This window comes from Leucoraja erinacea, chromosome 34, assembly GCF_028641065.1.
Source record: "Leucoraja erinacea ecotype New England chromosome 34, Leri_hhj_1, whole genome shotgun sequence".
Classification (NCBI taxonomy): domain Eukaryota; kingdom Metazoa; phylum Chordata; class Chondrichthyes; order Rajiformes; family Rajidae; genus Leucoraja; species Leucoraja erinaceus.
In genome coordinates this window covers 12,922,656-12,943,808 of record NC_073410.1, presented here as the reverse complement: position 1 = coordinate 12,943,808, position 21,153 = coordinate 12,922,656, and the positions used below count along the sequence as shown (strand labels likewise).

Here is a 21,153-nt window from a genome sequence, read left to right as displayed (position 1 = left end):
ATATGAATCCAACGGTGTCACCAGGCCCATTGTGACAGATGCATTTCCAGCCCTCATGTTACGTACCCTGCTGCCCACGAAGTGCTCCTGTCACTTTGGGAACCCGTCCACTGTGTGCACCATGGAACAATTGATGTCTGAAGGGAGTAGTGACAACCACGGCCAATCTTGTGAAGATCATTTGGATGTCCATCTTATTGGTGGTGCTGGAGCGGGTCCTTCCCACAGATTAGCCTGAAAAAATTGTGCGGGGGGAGCATTTTACCCTGATAGGAACTGAGGAAATTCTTCCTTGGAGGTGATCTGTGATGCCGCTTATTTCTGATGGGGTCGCAAGCCCCCTGCCCTTCAAGACCTTTCTTCATGAATGCCTTCATCAAATGAAATCTATGGAGCATCTCCCTGTCTTGTGATCCAAGAATCTCCTTTAGAGCAGAAAGCCGGAGGTCTGGCTTCTTTTGGCCGAGCCCAGGGACTTCTTTACTCCCCCTTTTTTTTTTTTTTTTTTTTTTTTCAGCAGAGCCCATAGAGCACCCCACCTGTAAAGATGATTTTGGTTTCACTCCGAATAGGGTCTGTGAGCATTCCCTTGATCTGGATTGATGAGATCTGCATTAATAGCCGAAAAGTACCAGGCTATCTGATGGGACTAAAGGCTGAAAACCGACCTCAACCTGGTGGTCTCAATCCTAGCGTGTTTTACAAAAAAGATCTATTGGCTGTGATTGGTAATGATATTCCGAAGTTCTCCAGGATTCCAGCGAGGATCTGATACATAGGAAATCTACAAATGTGACACCTTTATTCAAGGAAAGACAGTGGGAGCAAGCAAATAATTCTAATTTAGTTATCCTGGCAGCATGATTGGAATGTTGAAACTTCTTAAGGAAGTAGTAGTGAGATATTTGCATTCATAATATTCAAGATTGCAGTGTGAAAGAGAAATGGTTGACAAATGAGGATGTATTGAACTAGCAAGGTGGTCAATGGGGAACCCAGTAGATTAAGTGTATTTGGAATCCCAAAAACACATCAGTAAAGTGTTGCAACGAGGGCTGGGGACAATACAGCTGATATTAGCATGGATAGAGAGGATAGCTAACCGATTGCAAACAGTTGGGGTGAATGACTAGTCTCAAATGTCTGTACTTAAACTTATCTCTAATTAGTGTTTTTAGCTTAGTTTAGAGATACAGCGGTGAAACATGCCCAATGGTCCACCGAGTCGACCAGCGATCCCCGCACATATGGTGCTTGCATGTGCTCCGTATCCCTTCCATTTCCTGCCTATTCATGGGTCCATCTAACAACCGCTTGAATGACACGACCCTATCAGTTTCCACTATCACCCCCAGCAATGTATTACGTTAAACTTTTACTCTCTGACCTTAGATTGTGCCATCCAATCTTTGACATTTTCACCCTGGAGGTTAAAAGGTTTTAACTGTCTACCCTACCCATACCACTCATAATGTTATATATTTCTCTCCGCCTCCATCGAACCAGAGCATCTCCAGAGAACATGGACAAGTGATGTTTTGGGTTGGGACCTTTTCTGACCCCTAATTATCGTAGGAGGGAAATTGATTTGCCAACAGTGATAAAAACACAAAATACATGAAATTAAAGTGAGCAGTGGAAAAGACTGTGGAGGAGTGGGTCAGTCTCTATCTATCCCACGACAGAAGGGGTAAGGTTGTACAGTTTGATAGCCTAGTTTTAGTTTAGAGGCTTCATCTGAAAGCCAGTACAGCCTCCAAATCCCCTGTCCCCTTAAGCAGCCAGTTTCCCCATCTTAATAAATCAATAGTGCTCAAAGGCTGTGAAAGAAACATCAATACCCTTGGCTTTTATGCCGACTGGTTCCCAGCAGCATCGAGAACATCATCTTCTCTTCTGAAGACTCCATGACAATCGGGGAGCTCAGCCCTAACATGTACATGGCCCTGACCTCTGGTGCAACTAATTTAAGCCGCTCCCCCATAATGTTCAACTCTACTAAGGATCATACATGTGAATGTACATGTGTGTATATAAGCTTTACATATATATAACTTTACAATATATATCAGCATGCTGGACAATTATCACGCGGGGTGCTCCTGATGGATTACTTTATCTCACTCCAGGTGTACAGGCCACACGAGTTAAAACTTGACTAAACTTGTACTCCTGTTGTCTTTATTAATCACTTGCATGCTGCCCTTATCACTGGAATTATCAAAGAAAATGTGCAGCTATTAAAAGAAAACCAAATGCATAACACAAGAATCAGCTCCAGTATGGATAAGATTTTTAATATAAATATTTTGCTGATTATACAGTCATATATGTTGAGCTATAAAAATATAATAAGGAACATTTTCAAATGTAGATAATGTACAACAGTGCAGTTTTAACTTGTTTGCATTTTCTTTCCCCTTGCATCTGCTTTGCACATCTTCCGTGGGAGGCATCAATGTTTGTCTGGATGTAGTTTCGCTACCATTCGCCAATGTCTGTTGAATATTTGACTGCTGGACCCAGTTCTACTAATCGATCCACGCGCTTTTACTTCCACGAAAGGTTACTCCTCCCACCAGTGCCCAGGACTGCTTGACCAGTTAGCTGTTGAACTGTAGGGGCCGTGAGTGCAGAGTAATGCGTTAAACACAGCCACGTGCCGATACCACACAGGCTTTTGTCTTGACACGTGAGGTTAATGCGGGGAGGTAAGTCAACGACATCCACACTCTCGGACCACCATGTTCTCATGGTGGCGTAACACCACCTCGCCCTTTTCTATGTACAGCATGCTCATTGGACTCATTTTAGTGGGGACACAACAAGGGGAAGGCACCAGCGATGGATGATGGAATTTGAGCAAACTCTGGGGGGTTAAAAAGATACATGGTTCAGAATTCTTGAAATACAGGTTACATTTTAAAATATAGAAACAAGGAACTGCAGATGCTGGTTTAACATTTTTAAATATAGAAATGAGGAACTGCAGATGCTGGTTTACAAAAAAGGACACAAAGTGTGGAGTAAGAGCAACTCAGCGGTTCAGACAGCATCTCTGGGGGATTGGAATAGGCAACGTTTCATGTCGAGACCCTTTTCAAATAGTCTGATCTTGGTTTAAGTCAGCATATCGTGTAGTTCCTTCTTACACGAGTGGTGGAGTAACTCGGGGGATCAGGCTTGAACTATGGAGTTACTCCAGCACTTTGTCTTTTCTCATCATTTTAAATGTTAGTTACATATTGACTTTAACACCACTGTGTCATTGCATCCTGCCTTTCAGATTCAGTGCATGGCACAGCTTTAGAGTTGCAGCAACAATTTTATGCACATATGACCCAAAGCAAAGAAACATTGGGACACATTTAAAACGTAGGGATCATCACAATGCAGCTTAAAGTCCCCGTGTTCATGCATAATATTGGATAGTAACCTATAAAACCTGCCCCTACAATTTATCCAGCACAAAACTAAATTGGCTGATAGCACGAAATGCTGGTGTAACTCAGTGGGTGAGGCAGCATCTATGGAGCGAAGGAAATAGGCAACATTTCGGGTCGAAATCCTTCTTCAGACTGATGTGAGGGTGGGTGGGAGGAAGAAAGGAGGAGCGGGGGCGGGAGGGAGCGGGAGCCAGAGGGCTGAGGGAGAGCTGAGAAGGGGAGGAGAAAGTAAGGACTACCTGAAATTAGAGAAGTCAATGTTCATACCGCTGGGGTGCAAACTGCCCAAGCGAAATACGAGGTGCTGCTCCTCCAATTTACGGTGGTCCTCACTCTGGCCATGGAGGAGGCCCAGGATGGAAAGGTCGAATTTGGAATGGGAGGGGGAGTTGAAGTGTTGAGCCACCGGGAGATCAGGTTGGTTATTGCGAACTGAGCGGAGGTGTTGGGCGAAGCGATCGCCAAGCCTATGCTTGTAAATGTCCAAAGCCAGAAGGTGTTTATCCTGTCTGCCTTAATTCCCAAAGGGCAATTCACAAGCCATTTTCTTGCGAGTGAATCTATTCAGTGATAATTGGGTCACAGCAGAGTTGTTGGGACCTTGTTGCACAACGCTATACCTGATTTTCTTGAGTAGTTCCATTTGGCGAATTGATAATGCTTATTCGTTATGATGTTTATCTTAGAGACCATTTCAAAATCAAATACCAAGACCTTGCTACTATAGCTATTGCAATGAGGGGGGGGGGTGATCTTATTGAAACCTACTGAATAATGAAAGGCCTAGATAGTGTAGATGTGGAGAGCATGTGGGAGTGTATGTTTCCAGTAGTGTGAGAATCTAACACCAGAGGGCACAGCCTCAGATTAAAATGACCTACCTTTACAATGGAGATGATGAGTCATTTCTTCAGCAAAGAGTGGTGAATCTGTGGAATTCATTGCCACAGATGGCTGTGGAGGCCGTCTTTGGGTATTTTTAAAGTGGGGATTGATAGGTTCTTGATTCAAAAGGGTGTCCAGGGTTATGGGGAAGAAAGCAGGAGAATGGGAATGAGAGGAAAAATAGCTCAGCCATGATCGAATGGCAGAGCAGACTCAATGGGCTAAATGGCATAATTCTGTTCCTACACCTTATGGTCTTATGATTTTAGTTTAGTTTAGAGATACAGCGTGGCAACGGGTCCTTAGGCCCACTGAGTCAACAATCACCCATACACTACTTGTTCTCATGAAGGAACTGCAGATGCTGGAAGATCGAAGGTACACAAAATTGCTGGAGAAACTCAGCGGGTGCAGCAGCATCTATGGAGCTAAGGAAATAGGCGACGTTTCAGGCTGAAACCCTTCTTCAGACTACTACTTCTATTCTGCATGCTAGGGACAATTTACAGAAGCCAATTAACCTACAAACCTGCATGTCTTTGGGGTGTTGGAGGAAACTAGAGCACCTGGAGAAAACCCACGCGGTCACAGGGAAAACGTACAAAATCCATACAGACAGCACCCGTAGTCAGGATCGAACCCGGGTCTCTGGCGCTGTAAGGCAGTAACTCTACTGCCAGTGGGCTGCCCTGCATCACTTTTATGAGGTGATGGAGGAATTTCTGGTCACAACTTTCCAGAAGTTGCATGAAATTTTTTGGAGGATGTTAGCAGGACTTGGAAAGTTGTTGTTATGTGGAAAGATTGGAAATGTCAGCATTGCTTTCTTTTGACACAGTAGAGACTGAAAGGAATCTAAATGATACATAATATTATGAAGGGCATAGTTTACCAGAGGAGTTAAAATCAGGCAAAGGACACAAAAATGGTAACTCGGCAACTGAGGCAGCATCTCTGGAGAACATTGATAGGTGACATTTCGGGTCGGCAGCCTTCTTCAGACTGAGAAAATGTTTTGCAATCCTACAGAATGATAATGATCTGGAATTTACAACCTGAAGTGAGGCAAAGATGAAAATTTTCATCACATTTAAGAAACACAGGTTTCATTACCATGGGTACAGGGAGTTATTAGAATGTGGTAGCACAGAACCATGAGCTAAAGGGCCTGCCGTGTATTGATAAATGAGTTCTAATGATGAGAGGGATAGACAGAGTTGACGTGGATAAGCTTTTTCCATTGAGAGTAGGGAAGATCCAAACAAGAGGACTTGATTTGTGAATTAAGAGACAAAAGTTTAGGGATAACGTGAGGGGGAACTTCTTTACTCGGAGAGTGGTCGCTGTGTGGAATGAGCTTCCAGTGGAAGTGGTGGAGGCAGGTTTGATTTTATCATTTAAAAATAAATTGGATCGGTATATCGACGGGAATGGAATGGAGGGTTATGGTCTGAGGATGGGACCATGGAGGGTTATGGAGGTAGATGGGACTAGGTGAGAATAAGTGTCCGGCATGGACTAGAAGGGTCGAGATGGCCTGTTTCCGTGCTGTAATTGTTATATGGTTATAATGTTGTATCAGTGTAAAGTGATGCACAACTATGCTTCAACCGTGTCTAGATTCTGCACAGTGTCCTCACAGCTAAGGTTACACAAATCTATTTACTTCGAAAAATGGCACACATGTGGCTGAACTGCAAACCGATAAGAATGAACCTCAGGCTGTTGGACTGGAAGTTGTGGTCAGTGGTAAGCCATTTGGGGTCACCGTTGACCTATAAAAACAGTGCACATTTGAGCTCTTGCTGTTACCCCAGCAGAAACTGATGGGAACAACCTAGCTCCAACACTCACGGAGACGCCTTGAGGTATGGGAAGGATCTTACTCAGCGCATGCTGTAGGGGATTTAATTTAATGATACAGCGTGGAAATAGGCCCTTCAGCCCACCGAGTCCATGCCAACCAGCTATAACCCGTACATTAGTTCTATCCGACACATGACGAACAATGTACAAAACCCAATTAACCTACAAACCTGCACATATTTGCAGTGTTGGAGGAAACCAGAGCACCTGGAGAAGACCCATATTGTCACAGGGAGAACGTACAAACTCCGCACAGACAACACACGAGGCCAAGATCAAACCCGGGTGTCTGGCACTGTGAGGGAGCAGTTCTACAGCTAGGCCACTGTATCACCCCTATCTAGAGTGGGAACAGGTCCATCATCCCAACTTGCCCAAGCTGACCAACATGCCCCATCTACACTCTTCCCACCTGCCTGAGTTTGGTCAATATCCCACTACCTCTACCCCATCCATGTACCTGTCCAAATGTTTTTTAAACTTTGTGAGTTTACCTGCCTCAACTACCTCCTCCGGAAGTTCATTCCATATGCCGACCACCCTTCGTGTAAAAAAGCTGACCCTCTGGTATATTCAAACTTTCCCACCCTCACCTTAAAACGATGTCCTATTCCGAGTAAAAATTACCCTACCTACAGTATTCCTCTCTTCATTTTATCTCTCTCCATCTCTCCATAAGACGCCCCTCATCCTCCTGCACTCCAAGAAATAAAGTCCGAACCAATTCAACCTCTCGGTACATGTGACAATAAACTGACCTGTAAGCCAATGTCTTGTACAACTGTAACATGACCTCCAAACTGTTGCTCAGAACAAACACGGCCAACATTGTAGCTGCCAATAACTCAACATTTCTGATATTCAGTAACATTTTTTAAAAGGTCAAGCCTTTACCTATTTATTTATGATTATTAGAATGTTTCAAAAAAAACAATGAAAGCACACAAACACAGAGCACAGGGCTTACAGGGTGGGTGACTGAAGACCGTGTTGGTTTGTTTAAAGGTAAAATGCTTAGGGAGAGAATCTGGAAGCTGCTACGGCAGAGGGCGCTGTATTTGGAATAAGAAGAATGAAAAAGGCTTGAACTACAGGAAAGTTAGGATTGCAATTGAATTTTAGTTAAAGAGATAATGAGGGCTGAAGCCACAAATTCTTTGAAGAAAAGTTTGCAACTACATAACTGGAAGACAGAATAAGTTGTTGTGCCCTGGGTGAGGTGATTGTTGCACTAGGGCTTTGGGCTGTTTTTGCTCAAATATTGGGATTTTTTTAGATTGAAAGATTCTCCACAGACATGTGGAGGGTTATGGGGAGCAGGCAGGAAAATTGAGTTGAGAGGAATAGATAGATCAGCCATGATTGAATGGTGGAATAGATTAGATGGGCCGAATGACTTAATTATGCTCCTATGATTTATGTATGAATACTGGGGCCATGCATTGCACCTTTTAAGAACTGGATATAAATTTGAAAAGACAGGATACAAATGTATATGGGGAAGTGAAAAGGGAAATGGGATTAAAAGTGAAAGCTACAGTTGAAGAGCTGGCATGGTCACATATTTGGCACGTGTATGCCGTCTATATATATACGAACAAAGAACATCTTTGTTCTGCGCCAATATCATTTCAGCAGTTACAGAAAGAGCGCAGCTTTACTGTCAGCAAGAGTTGAAGAAAGTCAGAATCGGAGCTGCTGCCTCACAGCGCCAGAGTTCCGCATTCGATCCTGACCTCGGGTGCTGTCTGTGTGGAGTTTGCACGTTCTACCTGTGACCGTGGGGGGTTTTTCCCGGCTGCTCCGGATTCACTGCCATCCCAAGGATGTGCGGTTTTCTGGGTTAATTGTCCCATTAAAAGGGTAGTTAATGGATTGACAAAAGTAGGATAATATGTAACTAGTGTGAATGAAGGATCAGTGGTTGGCGTGGACTCAGTGGGCAGATGGACCTGTGACCATGTTTCCATACTGTGTCTCTTAACGTTTTCCACTTTAATGCACATCCTGCAGTCTAATTCAATTGAGGTACAAGGAACTGCAGAACATAAGATAATAAGTGAATGGAATAGAATTAAACATACTCTACCATTCAATCATAACTGATCTATCTCTCCCATCCTAAACTAATTCTCCTGCCTTCTCCCCATAACCCCTTTGACACATGTTAGAATCTTAAGCAATACACAAAGTGCTGGAGAACCTCAGCCAACCGGGCAGCATCTTTGGAGGTAAATGACAAGAGGGTGTTTAGGGTCGGGATCCCAGTCTGAAGAAGGGTCCTGACCCGAAATTCCCTCCACAGATGCTGCCTGGCCTACTGAGTTTCTCCAGCACGGGATACCTGAACGGAAACCTCTGGAGACTTTGCGCCCCAAAGTTTGCAAGTAGTGGAAGCAGGTAGGGAGACTGACAAAAACCTCCGGGAACCGCACGGAAACCTTGGGTGGGGCACAAATTTTCCAGAGGTTTCCGTTCAGGTTTCCTAAGTGGGACAGGGGCATAAAGGTACTGAATGATGGTTCCTCTAAATCTCTTGTTGGCCATTAGTGGCCATCATACATCAGTCTAAAGAAGGGTTTCGGCCCGAAACGTTGCCTATTTTCTTCGCTCCATAGATGCTGCTGCACCCGCTGAGTTTCTCCAGCATTTTTGTCTACCTTCGATTTTCCAGCATCTGCAGTTCCTTCTTAAATACATTTGTGATCTCTAGTTTTGGACACGAACAGTCTAATTACATCTGCCCATCATAGTTATTCACCTCAGTAAATACTGGCATTAAGCGTCCTCTCGACATCTTTTCCAGAGGGGAAGAGGTCCAGCCTTTTAAATCTTGTTCAATGGGTCTAACCTTTGATATCAACAACCAGCCTAAACCACACTGAGTTACCAGCACCTGTGTTTAAGAAGGAACTGCAGATGCTGGAAAATCGAAGGTACACAAAAAAAAGCTGGAGAAACTCAGCGGGTGCAGCGGGAGCAAAGGAAATAGGCAACGTTTCGGTACGAAACGTTGCCTATTTCCTTCGCTCCATAGATGCTGCTGCACCCGCTGAGTTTCTCCAGCTTTTTTGTGTACCGGCACCTGTGGTTGCTTGTTTCTAAATGGAGTTGCGCGAACAAGTTTTTTTTTTACGCAGACGGCGATGAGAGGCTGGAACGCGATACTAGGGGGTGGTGGCCCTTATAGCGCTATAAGATCTTTGTTGGTGGCGGTGGAGAGAAACGGCGATACTAAATCGCTGCTCGGCGCGGACTCGGATACTAAGGACTTGGCCGCGCTGTATCGCTAAACGGAACTCTTTGTTGCGGGCATTTGGAGAGTTTATTTGTCACATACACATACGAGATGTGCAGTGGCGTGGAAAGTGGGTGGGTCGGCGCGGACAAAACAACCCGCGCTGTATCTCTAAAAACGGAACTAACATGAAGGAGGGCATATTAAGGCATTGAGGACCTTACCTGCATGTAGGCATGGTTGGTGGGTTTAACATCCTCTCCGGTTGGAATGGGACACTCCCCCTGGCAGCGGAAAGCGTTGTACACCTTGGGGAAGATCACCCAGGCACCCCAGCCGATTTTACCAAATTTAATTTCAAATTTGACCCTCCGGCACGGAGTCGAGTTGCCCGCCTTGCCGTGGTGGCGGGCGTGCCGGTGGCGAGGGGCTCCGCTGCGCCCCGCTCTGCCCTTACCCTTACCCCTACCCCGGCCTCTGTCATTGCCCCGGCCCCGGCCCCGGCCAGACTTGCCCCCCTGCTTTCGCCGCCCACCTTTCCTCTTGTGGGGTCTCCGCACTCGCCTGGAACCTTTAGCGTCTTTCAGCAGCGAGGATGTCCCCGAGCAACTGCGCTCTGCTCTCCGGGAGAACACCAAGAGTAAGGCCATCTCCTTGCTCTCGGGCTTGGCTTTGGCCATGGGGTCCGGCAGCGACCGCTTCCTCTTGCACGCCAGGCTCTCTGTCGGCGGAAGGTCGCCACTCTCACCCTGGCCGCGGCTCATCCAGCGCCGCAGGATGTCGGTAACGTTGTACACGGCGCAGCCGGCCGAGTCCTCCAGCGCCGAGTCGGGAGGGAAGGATCCCAGGACCAGCTGGTCTTGGCAGACGCTGGGGCCACACGGGTACTGAGAGTGGTGGCGGATCTCCAGCAGCGAGCAGGACTCGGCGAAGGCCGGCACACTGATCCTCAGCTCGGCGAACTGAAGCTGCTCGTTGGCGGCGAGGCTCGACATGTCAAAGGTGACAATCCAGCGGCTCCCGTTGTGACGGAAACCTAGAGAAAGGTGAACAACAGCGGTTACATTGAGTGAGAGCGAGCGAGGATACGCACACGTCCAGATACAACAAATGTTTCTTTCCTGCTGTTATCATAGACACATAGAAACTATGTGCAGGAGTAGGCCATTCGGCCCTTCGAGCCTGCACCGCCATTTAATATGATCATGGCTGATCATCCAACTCAGTCCTGTACATGCCTTCTCTCTATACCCCCTGATCCCTTTAGCCACAAGGGCCACATCAAGTCAAGTCAAGTCAAGTCAAGTTTATTTGTCACATACACATACGAGATGTGCAGTGAAATGAAAGTGGCAATGCTCGCGGACTTTTGTGCAAAAGACAAACAACAAAACAACCAAACAAATTATAAACACAATCATAACACACATATTCTTTTACATAATAAATAATAGAAGGAAAAACGTTCTGTAGAGTTAGTCCCTGGTGAGAAAGGCGTTTACAGTCCGAATTGCCTCCATCTAACTCCCTCTTAAATATAGCCAACGAACTGGCCTCAACTACCTTCTGTGGCAGAGAATTCCACAGATTCACCACTCTCTGTGTGATTTTTTTTTCTCATCTCGGTCCCCTTATCCTTAAACTGTGACCCCTTGTTCTGGATCTTCTACTGACCTTCAACTGCGCTGACACTGCTCAATATTTTACGTACATTAATGACTACACCCAACAGGCAACTGAGCTATCCCATCAACAACTACAGAGCGGAGCTGAGCTACCATCTCATTGGAGAGCCTGTCTGAAGAAGCGTCTAGACCCGGAACATCACTCCAGAGATACTGCCTGTCCCGCTGAGTTACTCCAGCATTTTGTGTCTGCTTTCGATTCAAACCGACGTCTGCAGTTCTTTCCTACAAATGCAGCCTAAACCCCACTGAGTTACCAGCACCTGTGTTTAAGAAGGAACTGCAGATGCTGGAAAATCGAAGGTACACAAAAAAAGCTGGAGAAACTCAGCGGGCGCAGCAGCATCTATGGAGCGAAGGAAATAGGCAACGTTTCGGCACGAAACGTTGCCTATTTCCTTCGCTCCATAGATGCTGCTGCACCCGCTGAGTTTCTCCAGCTTTTTTTTGTGTACCAGCACCTGTGGTTGCTTGTTTCTAAATGGAGTTGCGCGAACAAGTTTTTTTTTACGCAGACGGCGATGAGAGGCTGGAACGCGATACTAGGGGTGGTGGCGGTGGAGAGAAATAGGATACTAGATTTTAAGAGTTTTTTAAGCAGACACATGGCATGCAGGGGGGGGGGGGGGGGGGGGGGGGGGGGGGGGGGGATATGGATCATGAACAAACAGATGAGATTAGTTTATATGAAGAGTCCCGACCCGAAAATCGCCTATCCAAGTCTATCCAAGTATATGGCATGAGCTGCCAGAGGAGGTAGTTGAGGCAGATACTATAACTACATTGAAAATACATTTGGACAGGTACACGGATAGGAAAGGTTTAGATATACAGACCAAATGTGGACAAGTGGGACTAATGTAGATGGGGCTAGTATAAATGGGACTAGTATAGATTGGTCGGCAATGGCCAAAAGAGCCTGCTTCCATACAGTGTGTCTGGCTGCCTCCAGAGATGTCCAAAAAGGAACTGCAGATGCTGGAGAATCGAAGGTAGACAAAATTGCTGGAGAAACTCAGCGGGTGCGGCAGCATCTATGGAGCGAAGGAAATAGGCAACGTTTCGGGCCGAAACCCTTCTCCACCCGCTGAGTTTCTCCAGCAATTTTGTCTGGCTCCAGAGATGCTGTCTGACCCGTTGAGTTATCCCCAGCACATTGTCTTTAGAATAAAGAGGCATTAGGGTCCAACATTTGTAGGGATCTAACATGTCAGCCTTTGGTGGAGAGGACGGGAAGAAGCGAAGGGCTGACACGGAACGCCAGGTTAAAGCGCCGAGCGGTAGGAGCAGGACAAGGCCGCGGAGCAACTGCACACGACCCAATTCCACATTGACCATTGCGTTTGAAATTTCAGGGGGAAACACAATTAGGTATTAAACCAGGGAAATAACTAGCTTTTAATCGACAACTGTCTGAGTGGAATTCTCTGCCTCAGAGGGCAGTGGAGGCTGGTTCTCTGGATGCTTTCAAGAGAGAGCTAGATAGGGCTCTTAAAAATAGCGGAGTCAGGGGATATGGGGCGAAGGCAGGAACGGGGAACTGATTGGGGATGATCAGCCATGATCACATTGAATGGCGGTGCTGGCTCGAAGGGCCGAATGGCCTACTCCTTGCACCTACTGTCTATTGTCTATTAACTGAACGACCCTATGGCGGACTGGACAGTGGTCCTGACCTTATCATTGGAGACCCTCACATTATCTTTATGGAATTTTGCTTGCACGAAAGGTTATTCCCTTTATCCCACATCTGTACACTGGAAGCGGCTCGATTGTAATCATGTACAGTTTTCCCGCAGACTGGAGAGCACACAGCAACAATATTGCCACTGTACTTCGGTCCACGTGACAATAAACTCAACTAAAACTACATACAAAATTCAAAGTTGACAACACATCTCAGAAGAAAGGTCTCGACCCGAAACGTCGCCCCAGAGATGTTGTCTGTCCCATTGAGTTACTCCAGCATTTTGTGTCTATCTATGGTTCACACGAGCATCTACAGTTCCTTCGTTTCCTAAACAAATGAGCTCTCATCTGTGTTAACTCTGCTCAAGGTACACTTCCAGAGACCCGGGCACACCACTGCTCAGCTGCAAATGATGTCGCGGTATCTTCTCGGCCCCTTGAACTATAATGACTAGTCCTCAGTCAACAGCCACCCCAGGCAGCAGAGCCGTGCCGTGGGCTGAGATGTCGAGAAGGCCACCACACGCACCAGCTCAAATGGCTGTAGGATTTCCCAATTCTCCCAGAAGAGGCAGCGAAGTTGGAACAATTTCCTGCCCAGTATTTATTCTCTAACCCCCCCCCCCCACCAAACCAGGTTTTGGGTCGTAAGCAAAAGACTATTTGCTGGAAGAACTCAGCGGGTCGGGCAGCATCCGTGGAGGGAAACTGACAGGGGACGTTTCCCGTCGGGACACTTCAAGATCGTTATCGGGTTGCTTTTTTGTGAAATGTTGTCCGGGCTGCCCAATCGTGCTCTGGAGATGCTGAACACACGAACGGCGGCCGGTTATTGTTGCTGCCTGTCCCGCTGAGTTACTCCAGCATTTTGTGTCTATTTTCGATGTAATTCAGCACCTGCAGTTCCTTCCTACACACGAACGGTTAAGGAAGGCCAATATGCAATGGATTTAATCATTGCGTTAGCTTCCTATATATGTAAACACGCGGTTGAAAAGTAAATAAAATCTGATGCTGGAAATCTGGAATACAATTAGAAAATGCTGGAAATTGTCAGGCAGCAGCTGTGGACTGAGAAAATAGACCTATTCCATCATTTCTAGTTGTGTTTCAATATAAACTTGCGGTTTTACCTGGAATCAGTTTCCGCGCGTCAATAGACAATAGACAATAGACAATAGGTGCAGGAGTTGGCCACTCGAGCCAGCACCGCCATTCAATGTGATCATGGCTGATCTCCTCTCATCCTTCTAAACTCCGGAGTGTACAAGCCCAGCTGCTCCATTCTCTCAGCATATGACAGTCCCGCCATCCCGGGAATTAACCTTGTAAACCTAAGCTGCACTCCCTCAATAGCAAGAATGTCCTTCCTCAAATTAGGGGACCAAAACTGCACACAATACTCCAGGTGTGGTCTCACTAGGGCTCTGTACAACTGCAGAAGGTGTACTTCCCCGTTTCCCCGTACGTTAGGGAAAGAAATGCTCACGATATTGAGTAAATGCTGGGTAACCACATTAACTAATGGTTGAGCCTTGCTTTCGGCTAGGCACGCAGTATTATCGATTACTGATCATGTTGGTCTGGTGTATTTTTGAAGAGAACACGAGAACCTCCTCCCTGCAGTGTAGAGGCTGGAAACATAGAAACATAGAAAATAGGTGCAGGAGGAGGCTATTCGGCCCTTCGAGCCAGCACCGCAATTCATTGTGATCATGGCTGATCATCCATGATCAGTAACCTGTGCCTGCCTTCTCCCCATACCCCTTGATTCCGCTAGCCACAAGAGCTCTATCTAACTCTTTTAAATTCATCCAGAGAATTGGCCTCCACTGCATTCTGTGGCAGTGAATTCACACAAATTCACAACTCTCTGGGTGAAAAAGTTTTTTTCTCATCTCAGTTTTAAATGTCCTCCCCTTTATTCTTAGACTGTGGCCCCTGGTTCTGGACTTTCCCAGAATTGGAACCATTTTTCCTGCATCTAGCTTGTCCAGTCCTTTTATAATGTTATATGTTTTTATAAGATCCCCTCTCGTTTTTCTAAATTCCAGTGAACACAAGCCCAGTCTTTCCAATCTTTCCTCATATGACAGTCCCGCCATCCCGGGGACTAACCTCGTGAACCTACGCTGCACTGCTTCAATAATAATGGATGTCCTTCCTCAAATTAGGAGACCAAAACTGCACACAGTGCTCCAGATGTGGTCTCACCTGGAGTAAAGGAACTTGAAATGCCTCTTTGCAAGTATAAGGAACAGCGCTTGTCTATCCAATTAATGCATTGTGAAATGATACCGTGTTTCTGAGAAGTTGTATTCATATTGCCCATTAAATAAGACAGTTGTTTTTAAGCGGGAAAAAAGACAGTTCTGGAAAAACTCAGAGGGTCAGGCAGCATCTCTGAAGAATGTGGATAGGTGACGTTTGGGGTCGGGACCCTTCTTCAGATCTAAGAAGGGTCCCTTTCCGAAACGTCACCTACCCATGTTCTCCGGAGATGCTGCCTGACCCCCTGAGTTTCTCCAGCATTTTTGAGTTTTTTTGTAAACCAGCATTTTCAGTTCCTGGTCGTCTCTGTTTGTAAGTGGATTGTTTTTCCTCTGGGCGGCAGGACGCATGATCAAAAACTTTAATGTAACCTCGCTACCTTTATCCTATACAACTCATCCACCCTTCCATAATCGCTAAACACTCAGGAAAATCGGAAGAATGCTTTCTTACAAAAATCTCGCATGACCAAATCCCACACACCCTCTCCATCCCGTCTGAAGAAGGGTCTCGGCTCGAAACGTCACCCTTTTCCAGAGATGCTGCCTGACTCGCTGAGTTATTCCAGTTTTTTTTTGTCTACCTGCACTCCATCCCTTAAACAATAAAATTGTTCCACCCCACAAGACAACAATTGACACGACATTTGAATAGTCAGCGTTTCAGCGCGGCGTAATCTGTGGTGCTAATGAAACACGTTTTTGAGAGGTCAGTTTTATCCTCATCATTAGGTGGGATGGGGGCGTTCCGTTTAGTTTCTCTCGCACGGATAAGTCACTGATGCTGTCAAACATACAGTGAGAAATGTCTGCAGAAACAAGGAACCACAGATACTGGTTTAAAAAGAAGACACGAAATGCTGGAGTAACTCAGGGGGCGAGGCAGCATCTCTGGAGAACATGCATAGCCAACTGCTGTCCATGTTCTCCAGGGACGCCGCGTGGCCCGTTGAATTACTCCGGCACTCTGTGTTGCTTTATTGAGAAATATCTGACAGGTTGAAATTGTTGATGATGGAATTCTCTGCCACAGAAGGCAGTGGGGAGCGGGAGGCCAATTCACTGGATGTTTGTTTTCAAGAGAGAGTTGGATTTAGCTCTTAAGGCTAAAGGACCAAGGAATATGGGGAAAAGCAGGAACGGGGTACTGATTTTAGATAATCTGCCATGATCATAATGAATGGCAGTGCTGGCTCGAAGGGCCGAATGGACTACTGCACCTATTTCTCTGTTTTCGGAAATAACACACAAAAATATGGATATATCGCACGACAGATTCACCATATAGTGTAAAGTAAATAGCTAATGAATAGTTAGATTATGTCCTTTTTATTTTATTGCCCAACCTACAATGGCGTGTCTATTATGCATCCATGTACTCATCTATTTCCGCTGTTACTAACGACACTGAGAAGAGGTCCAATTTGTCATTCATAGGCCGGTGCTCCTGCGTTATTATTTCATGCAAACAACTCCCGTACCAAAGGGACAATTGCACTCTTGTAACCAAACAACAACTAAAGATAAGACACAAAAAACTGGAGTAACGCAGCGGGTCAGACAGCATCTCTGGAGGAAAGGAAGAGGTGACGTTTCGGGGCGAGACCCTTCTTCAGACTTCTGACTTCCTCAGATTTCTGAAGAAGGGTCTCGACCCGAAACGTCAACTTTTCGTTTTCTCCAGAGATGCTGTCTGACCCGCTGAGTTACTCCAGCTTTTTTTTGTGTCTCTCTCGGTTTAAACCAGCATCTGCAGTTCCTAATTCCTACACAATAACACATAACTATCACACATTGCTGTAACCCTTGCCTTTGAACACACTCGGAACGGGGTGGGGGTGGGGGTTGGAGTGGTCGATAGAGTAGCGGCTGGACACAAGGGATTGGAATCGAGCGGGTAAGTGGGGATAGATTTATGAGCAGTTTTTATCAAAGATCTTTGGTTTTCATAAGAGAAAAAATGAAAATCAGGTGCTCTTCAAGTTAATATGAAACGCGAAACTCTTCCTCACTATACTATCCCCAAAAGACACCATCTTTTTAAAGTTACACCGAGCAGACAACCCGCTTTGCGTTAGTTTGCCGCCAGCAATGTTGCCGTATTGAGAACATTACCCAGTGACAATACTTCAAACGCACTTCAAAAGCCGAGGGTCTGAATGGCGCTATAGAAATGAAAGTTTCCTATAAAAAGCACGGGTTGAATGAAGTGCTTTGGAGAAGAAAAACACAAAGGACCTGGAGTTAGTTACCAAATCTGGCCTCATCGTGTGTTAGGGAATGTGGATTGGGGAATGCCAATTGCTGGGAATTCGCCCGCAAAACAGACAGACTGAAAAGATTCTGCATTCCAAACCAGACCACGACTCGCCTTCATCCTCCGGGCAATCCCTGTTCAAAGCCATCAAAGCATGAATGTGGATTGGACCAGATTGGCTATGTCTGGGACAGTGATTTGGAGACAATCGCCTGCCACATGAGAAGGCGACTGAAATAGAAAGCATCTCATGTCAAGACTGGGAAGGACATTATTGCCATAGAGGGAGTGCAGAGACGGTTCACCAGACTGATTCCTGGGATGTCAGGACTGTCTTATGAAGAAAGACTGGATAGACTTGGTTTATACTCTCTAGAATTTAGAAGATTGAGAGGGGATCTTATAGAAACTTACAAAATTCTTAAGGGGTTGGACAGGCTAGATGCAGGAAGATTGTTCCCGATGTTAGAGAAGTCCAGGACAAGGGGTCACAGCTTAAGGATAAAGGGGAAATCCTTTAAATGATTTGATGAGAAGAACTTTTTTCACACAGAGAGTGGTGAATCTCTGGAACTCTCTGCCACAGAGGGTAGTTGAGGCCAGTTCATTGGCTATATTTAAGAGGGAGTTAGATGTGGCCCTTGTGGCTAAGGGGATCAGGGGGTATGGAGAGAAGGCAGGTACGGGATACTGAGTTGGATGATCAGCCATGATCATATTGAATGGCGGTGCAGGCTCGAAGGGCCGAATGGCCTACTCCTGCACCTAATTTCTATGTTTCTATGTTTCTATGACTACACACAGAACGAAGTTACACAGAAAAACAAATACTTTACTTTTCGCCACCAGGCTCCGCACGGTGTCGGCCTCCGGCAGCACGGGCCTTTCGTGAGTGGAGAGACCAGTGTAGTTCCTCGAGTTGGAACTGCGGTACAGGTTGATCATATGCGAGGGCAGGCTCAAGCTGATGTTACGAGCCTCCAGGCTGCGGATGAAAGTTGCCACCTCCCTTCTGGTCGGCAGGGGGCCTGGTTTAGTTTCCAACACACGCCAAGTCCAGTTAGCGGGCGAGAACGCCATGACCACTGGCAAGTGGACCACAGCCGCCAGCAACGCTGTGATTGGGAACTTCATGGCTACTGAGATGCTTGATAAGTCAATCGCCCGCCCTTTATACAGAACCATTCCCTGCGCAGCGACCCACATACTGTCCCAGACAGATCGAAAGTCATTATTTCACTAATTCTACCTATTCCTGATCAATATGACAGGTAGTAATTAGTTTTGTAAGACAACGGGAATTTTACTTGTTACTCCGTGTTCCACGGCGTTTCTTTTGTTCCTTGCAATTGTCCAATTATTCAGCGTTACTCGGGAGTTTCGATGTTTCATTATAATGAAGCCTTTAGATGTGTAGAAGCGATAGACGCGCCGAGAAGTTGTTACATAACACTCTTGCCACAAAAAAAAAGCGAACGACATTGAAATGAGTTACTGGGCAATTTGCAACCGCGAGGAACAAAATCAATTTGATACGAGATGAAAGTACATTGCGTGACCTGGTCAGTTGTAATCAATCCCCAGAGGCTCAGCGGCAAACCCAACTAGGTTGACACAAAAAATTGGAGTAAAACTCAGCGGGTCGGACTGGAGAAAAGGAATGGGTTTCTCCAGAGATGCTGTCTGGCCCGCTGAGTCACTCCAGGTTTTTGTGTCTATCCTCGGTCTAAACCAGCATCTGCAGTTCCCTCCTACATATTTTATGCACAGGTTGTTGGTTTAAGAGCATTGGCAGTTAATTCCCACACTAAAATACACATTTTGTATGGACGCCCGCCGCCAATGTCGCCTGCGTCCTAGGATTTATTTTTGCGTTGAAATCACAGAATCGTGTTTAGTAAGCATTTATACCGTTGGAAAAATTAGCGATAAACCGTAACAACCGGGCATTGGAAGTCTATCTTTGTTTTTTAAATGTGGACTGGAAACGGTTAAATTTAACAACAAATATCGAAGCAGGTGGAACTGGATACAAATTTATTTCACTAATTACATTTAAACGATTTAACTAACCCCCACATTCATCCTGACCGTGTCACAAAGTCATACAGCGTGAAAACAGGCCCTTCGGCCCAACATGCCCACACTGACAAAACATGTCCCACCTGCACTAGTACCAAATCCCACCTGCCTGCGTTTGGCCATGTCCCTCTCAACCTGTTTTATCCATGTACCTGTCTAATTGCTTAAAAGTTGCCACAGATCCTGCCACAGCTACCTGCTCTGGCAGCTCGTTCCATACACCCACCATCCTTTGTGTGTCTGAAGTAAAGTGTTTGTATTTGACAATTCTTTGCATGGGATGAATTGAAACAAGAAGCTCTTGGAAATCCATCATGCAATTCCATGATTACACTGCACTGCCAATTTTTAGCACTTCCTTTATTTTAATGTAATTTTAAAATTTGAATGTAATAAAATATTTTAGTTATTTAAGAAAGTAAAATTATTATTTAATTTCCATGAGTCTAACAAATGTATATATCTCAATTTAACTTTGGGTAAATCAGATAATTTTATGGTAGCAGCGCCCTGCACATGTCCTTTAAACTTTGCCCCATCACCGTAAAACTGTGCCCTTTACTCTTTGGTATTTCCATCCTGGGGAAAAGGTTCTGACTGTCTACCCTGTCTATGCCTCTCATATTATTTTATACTCTCTGTGGTCTCCCCTCAGTCTCCAGTGCTCTGGAAAAAAAAATCAAGTTCACCCAATCTCTCCCTATGGATAATACCTTCTTATCCTCCTCACTGTCTTGTTTACCACATTGCTTAAGCAAGCATTTGGTCACCTGCCCTCATTACCAAATAAGTTATCTGGCCATAATCTTCTCAAACATCTTGCCATGTCAAAGCTGCTCCATCCTTGCAAGTTGTTAGGAGCAGCCCGATGTTTATTTGACAGCTTATAGGGTTCAGGATGGCATGTTGCCCACGTGGTGACAAGGTTGGGGATATCAACAGGTAGCTGGTGATCATTCTGGAGATGAGATACAGTATATCCCAGACATTGTGGTCTATATTAACACAGGTAGATGAAGTCCTGCAGGCAGAATCTAAATCTGATGACCTGACGTCCACGGCCAACACCACAGCTCTGGTCAAGAGAGCCCAGCAGCGCGACACCCTCTCCGAAGACTACGTAAAGCAGGCCTCCCCACCACACACCTACGGACTTTTTATAGGGGGACTGTCGAGAGCACATTGACCTACGGCATCACTTCCTGGTTCGGGAGCTGCAAGGCGTACGAACGGCACTAACTAGACAGGATAGTGAAGACCGCCAGCAGGATTATTGGTGCTCCACTCCCCTTCCTGCTGGACATATACAGGAAGAGATGTATCAGCAGAGCCATCTCCATCATCAAAGACCCTTACCACCCATCGCATGACATTTTCTCCATCCTGCCATCTGGGAAGAGGTATAGGAGCATTAGCTGCAAAACCAGCAGGATGCTCCTCAGCTTCTTCCCACAGGCTATAAGACTGTTAAATGGACTTTGCTCCCTGCCAAGTATCGCGCTCGAACCCCCAACCTGGACACACTGCAGCAGAGCCACTGTTGTGCCGCTGCCGGTCGGAACGCCTGTTGAATGTTTAGTAGAGTGTTAAATTTGTTCATGATACATGTATTTTTTATTTCTATTTATTTTTCATGCACACTGAATGGACACTGGTTGAGAAACGTTTTTTTGTTTCCTCTGGGTATGCGAATACTCAGGAAATGACAATAAAGATATACAATACAATACAATAC

The 21,153-nt window shown here is 45.7% G+C and overlaps 1 protein-coding gene across 1 annotated transcript; it reads right to left on the bottom strand.

Moving 5' to 3' along the window:
• Positions 1–522: 522 nt before the first annotated feature.
• On the bottom strand, positions 523–20,308 carry LOC129713012 (nodal-like). The gene is made up of 3 exons (XM_055661857.1): positions 18,173–20,308; positions 9,660–10,471; positions 523–2,869 (listed from the first exon to the last, which is right to left on the bottom strand). Exons 1-3 carry the CDS (start codon positions 18,540–18,542, stop codon positions 2,717–2,719), a joined length of 1,335 nt encoding a protein of 444 aa, XP_055517832.1. The 5' UTR covers positions 18,543–20,308; the 3' UTR covers positions 523–2,716.
• Positions 20,309–21,153: the final 845 nt, after the last annotated feature.

What these genes read in the sequence shown, in the direction of transcription:
- LOC129713012 (XM_055661857.1), bottom strand. Translation starts at nt 18,542, where the DNA reads ATGTGGGTCGCTGCGCAGGGAATGGTTCTGTATAAAGGGCGGGCGATT. An exon ending in GCGGAGCCTGGTGGCGAAAA is followed by an intron (nt 10,472 to 18,172) that starts GTAAAGTATTTG and finishes ACCTTTCTCTAG; the next exon opens with GTTTCCGTCACAACGGGAGC. An exon ending in CCAACCATGCCTACATGCAG is followed by an intron (nt 2,870 to 9,659) that starts GTAAGGTCCTCA and finishes TTAACCCCCCAG; the next exon opens with AGTTTGCTCAAATTCCATCA.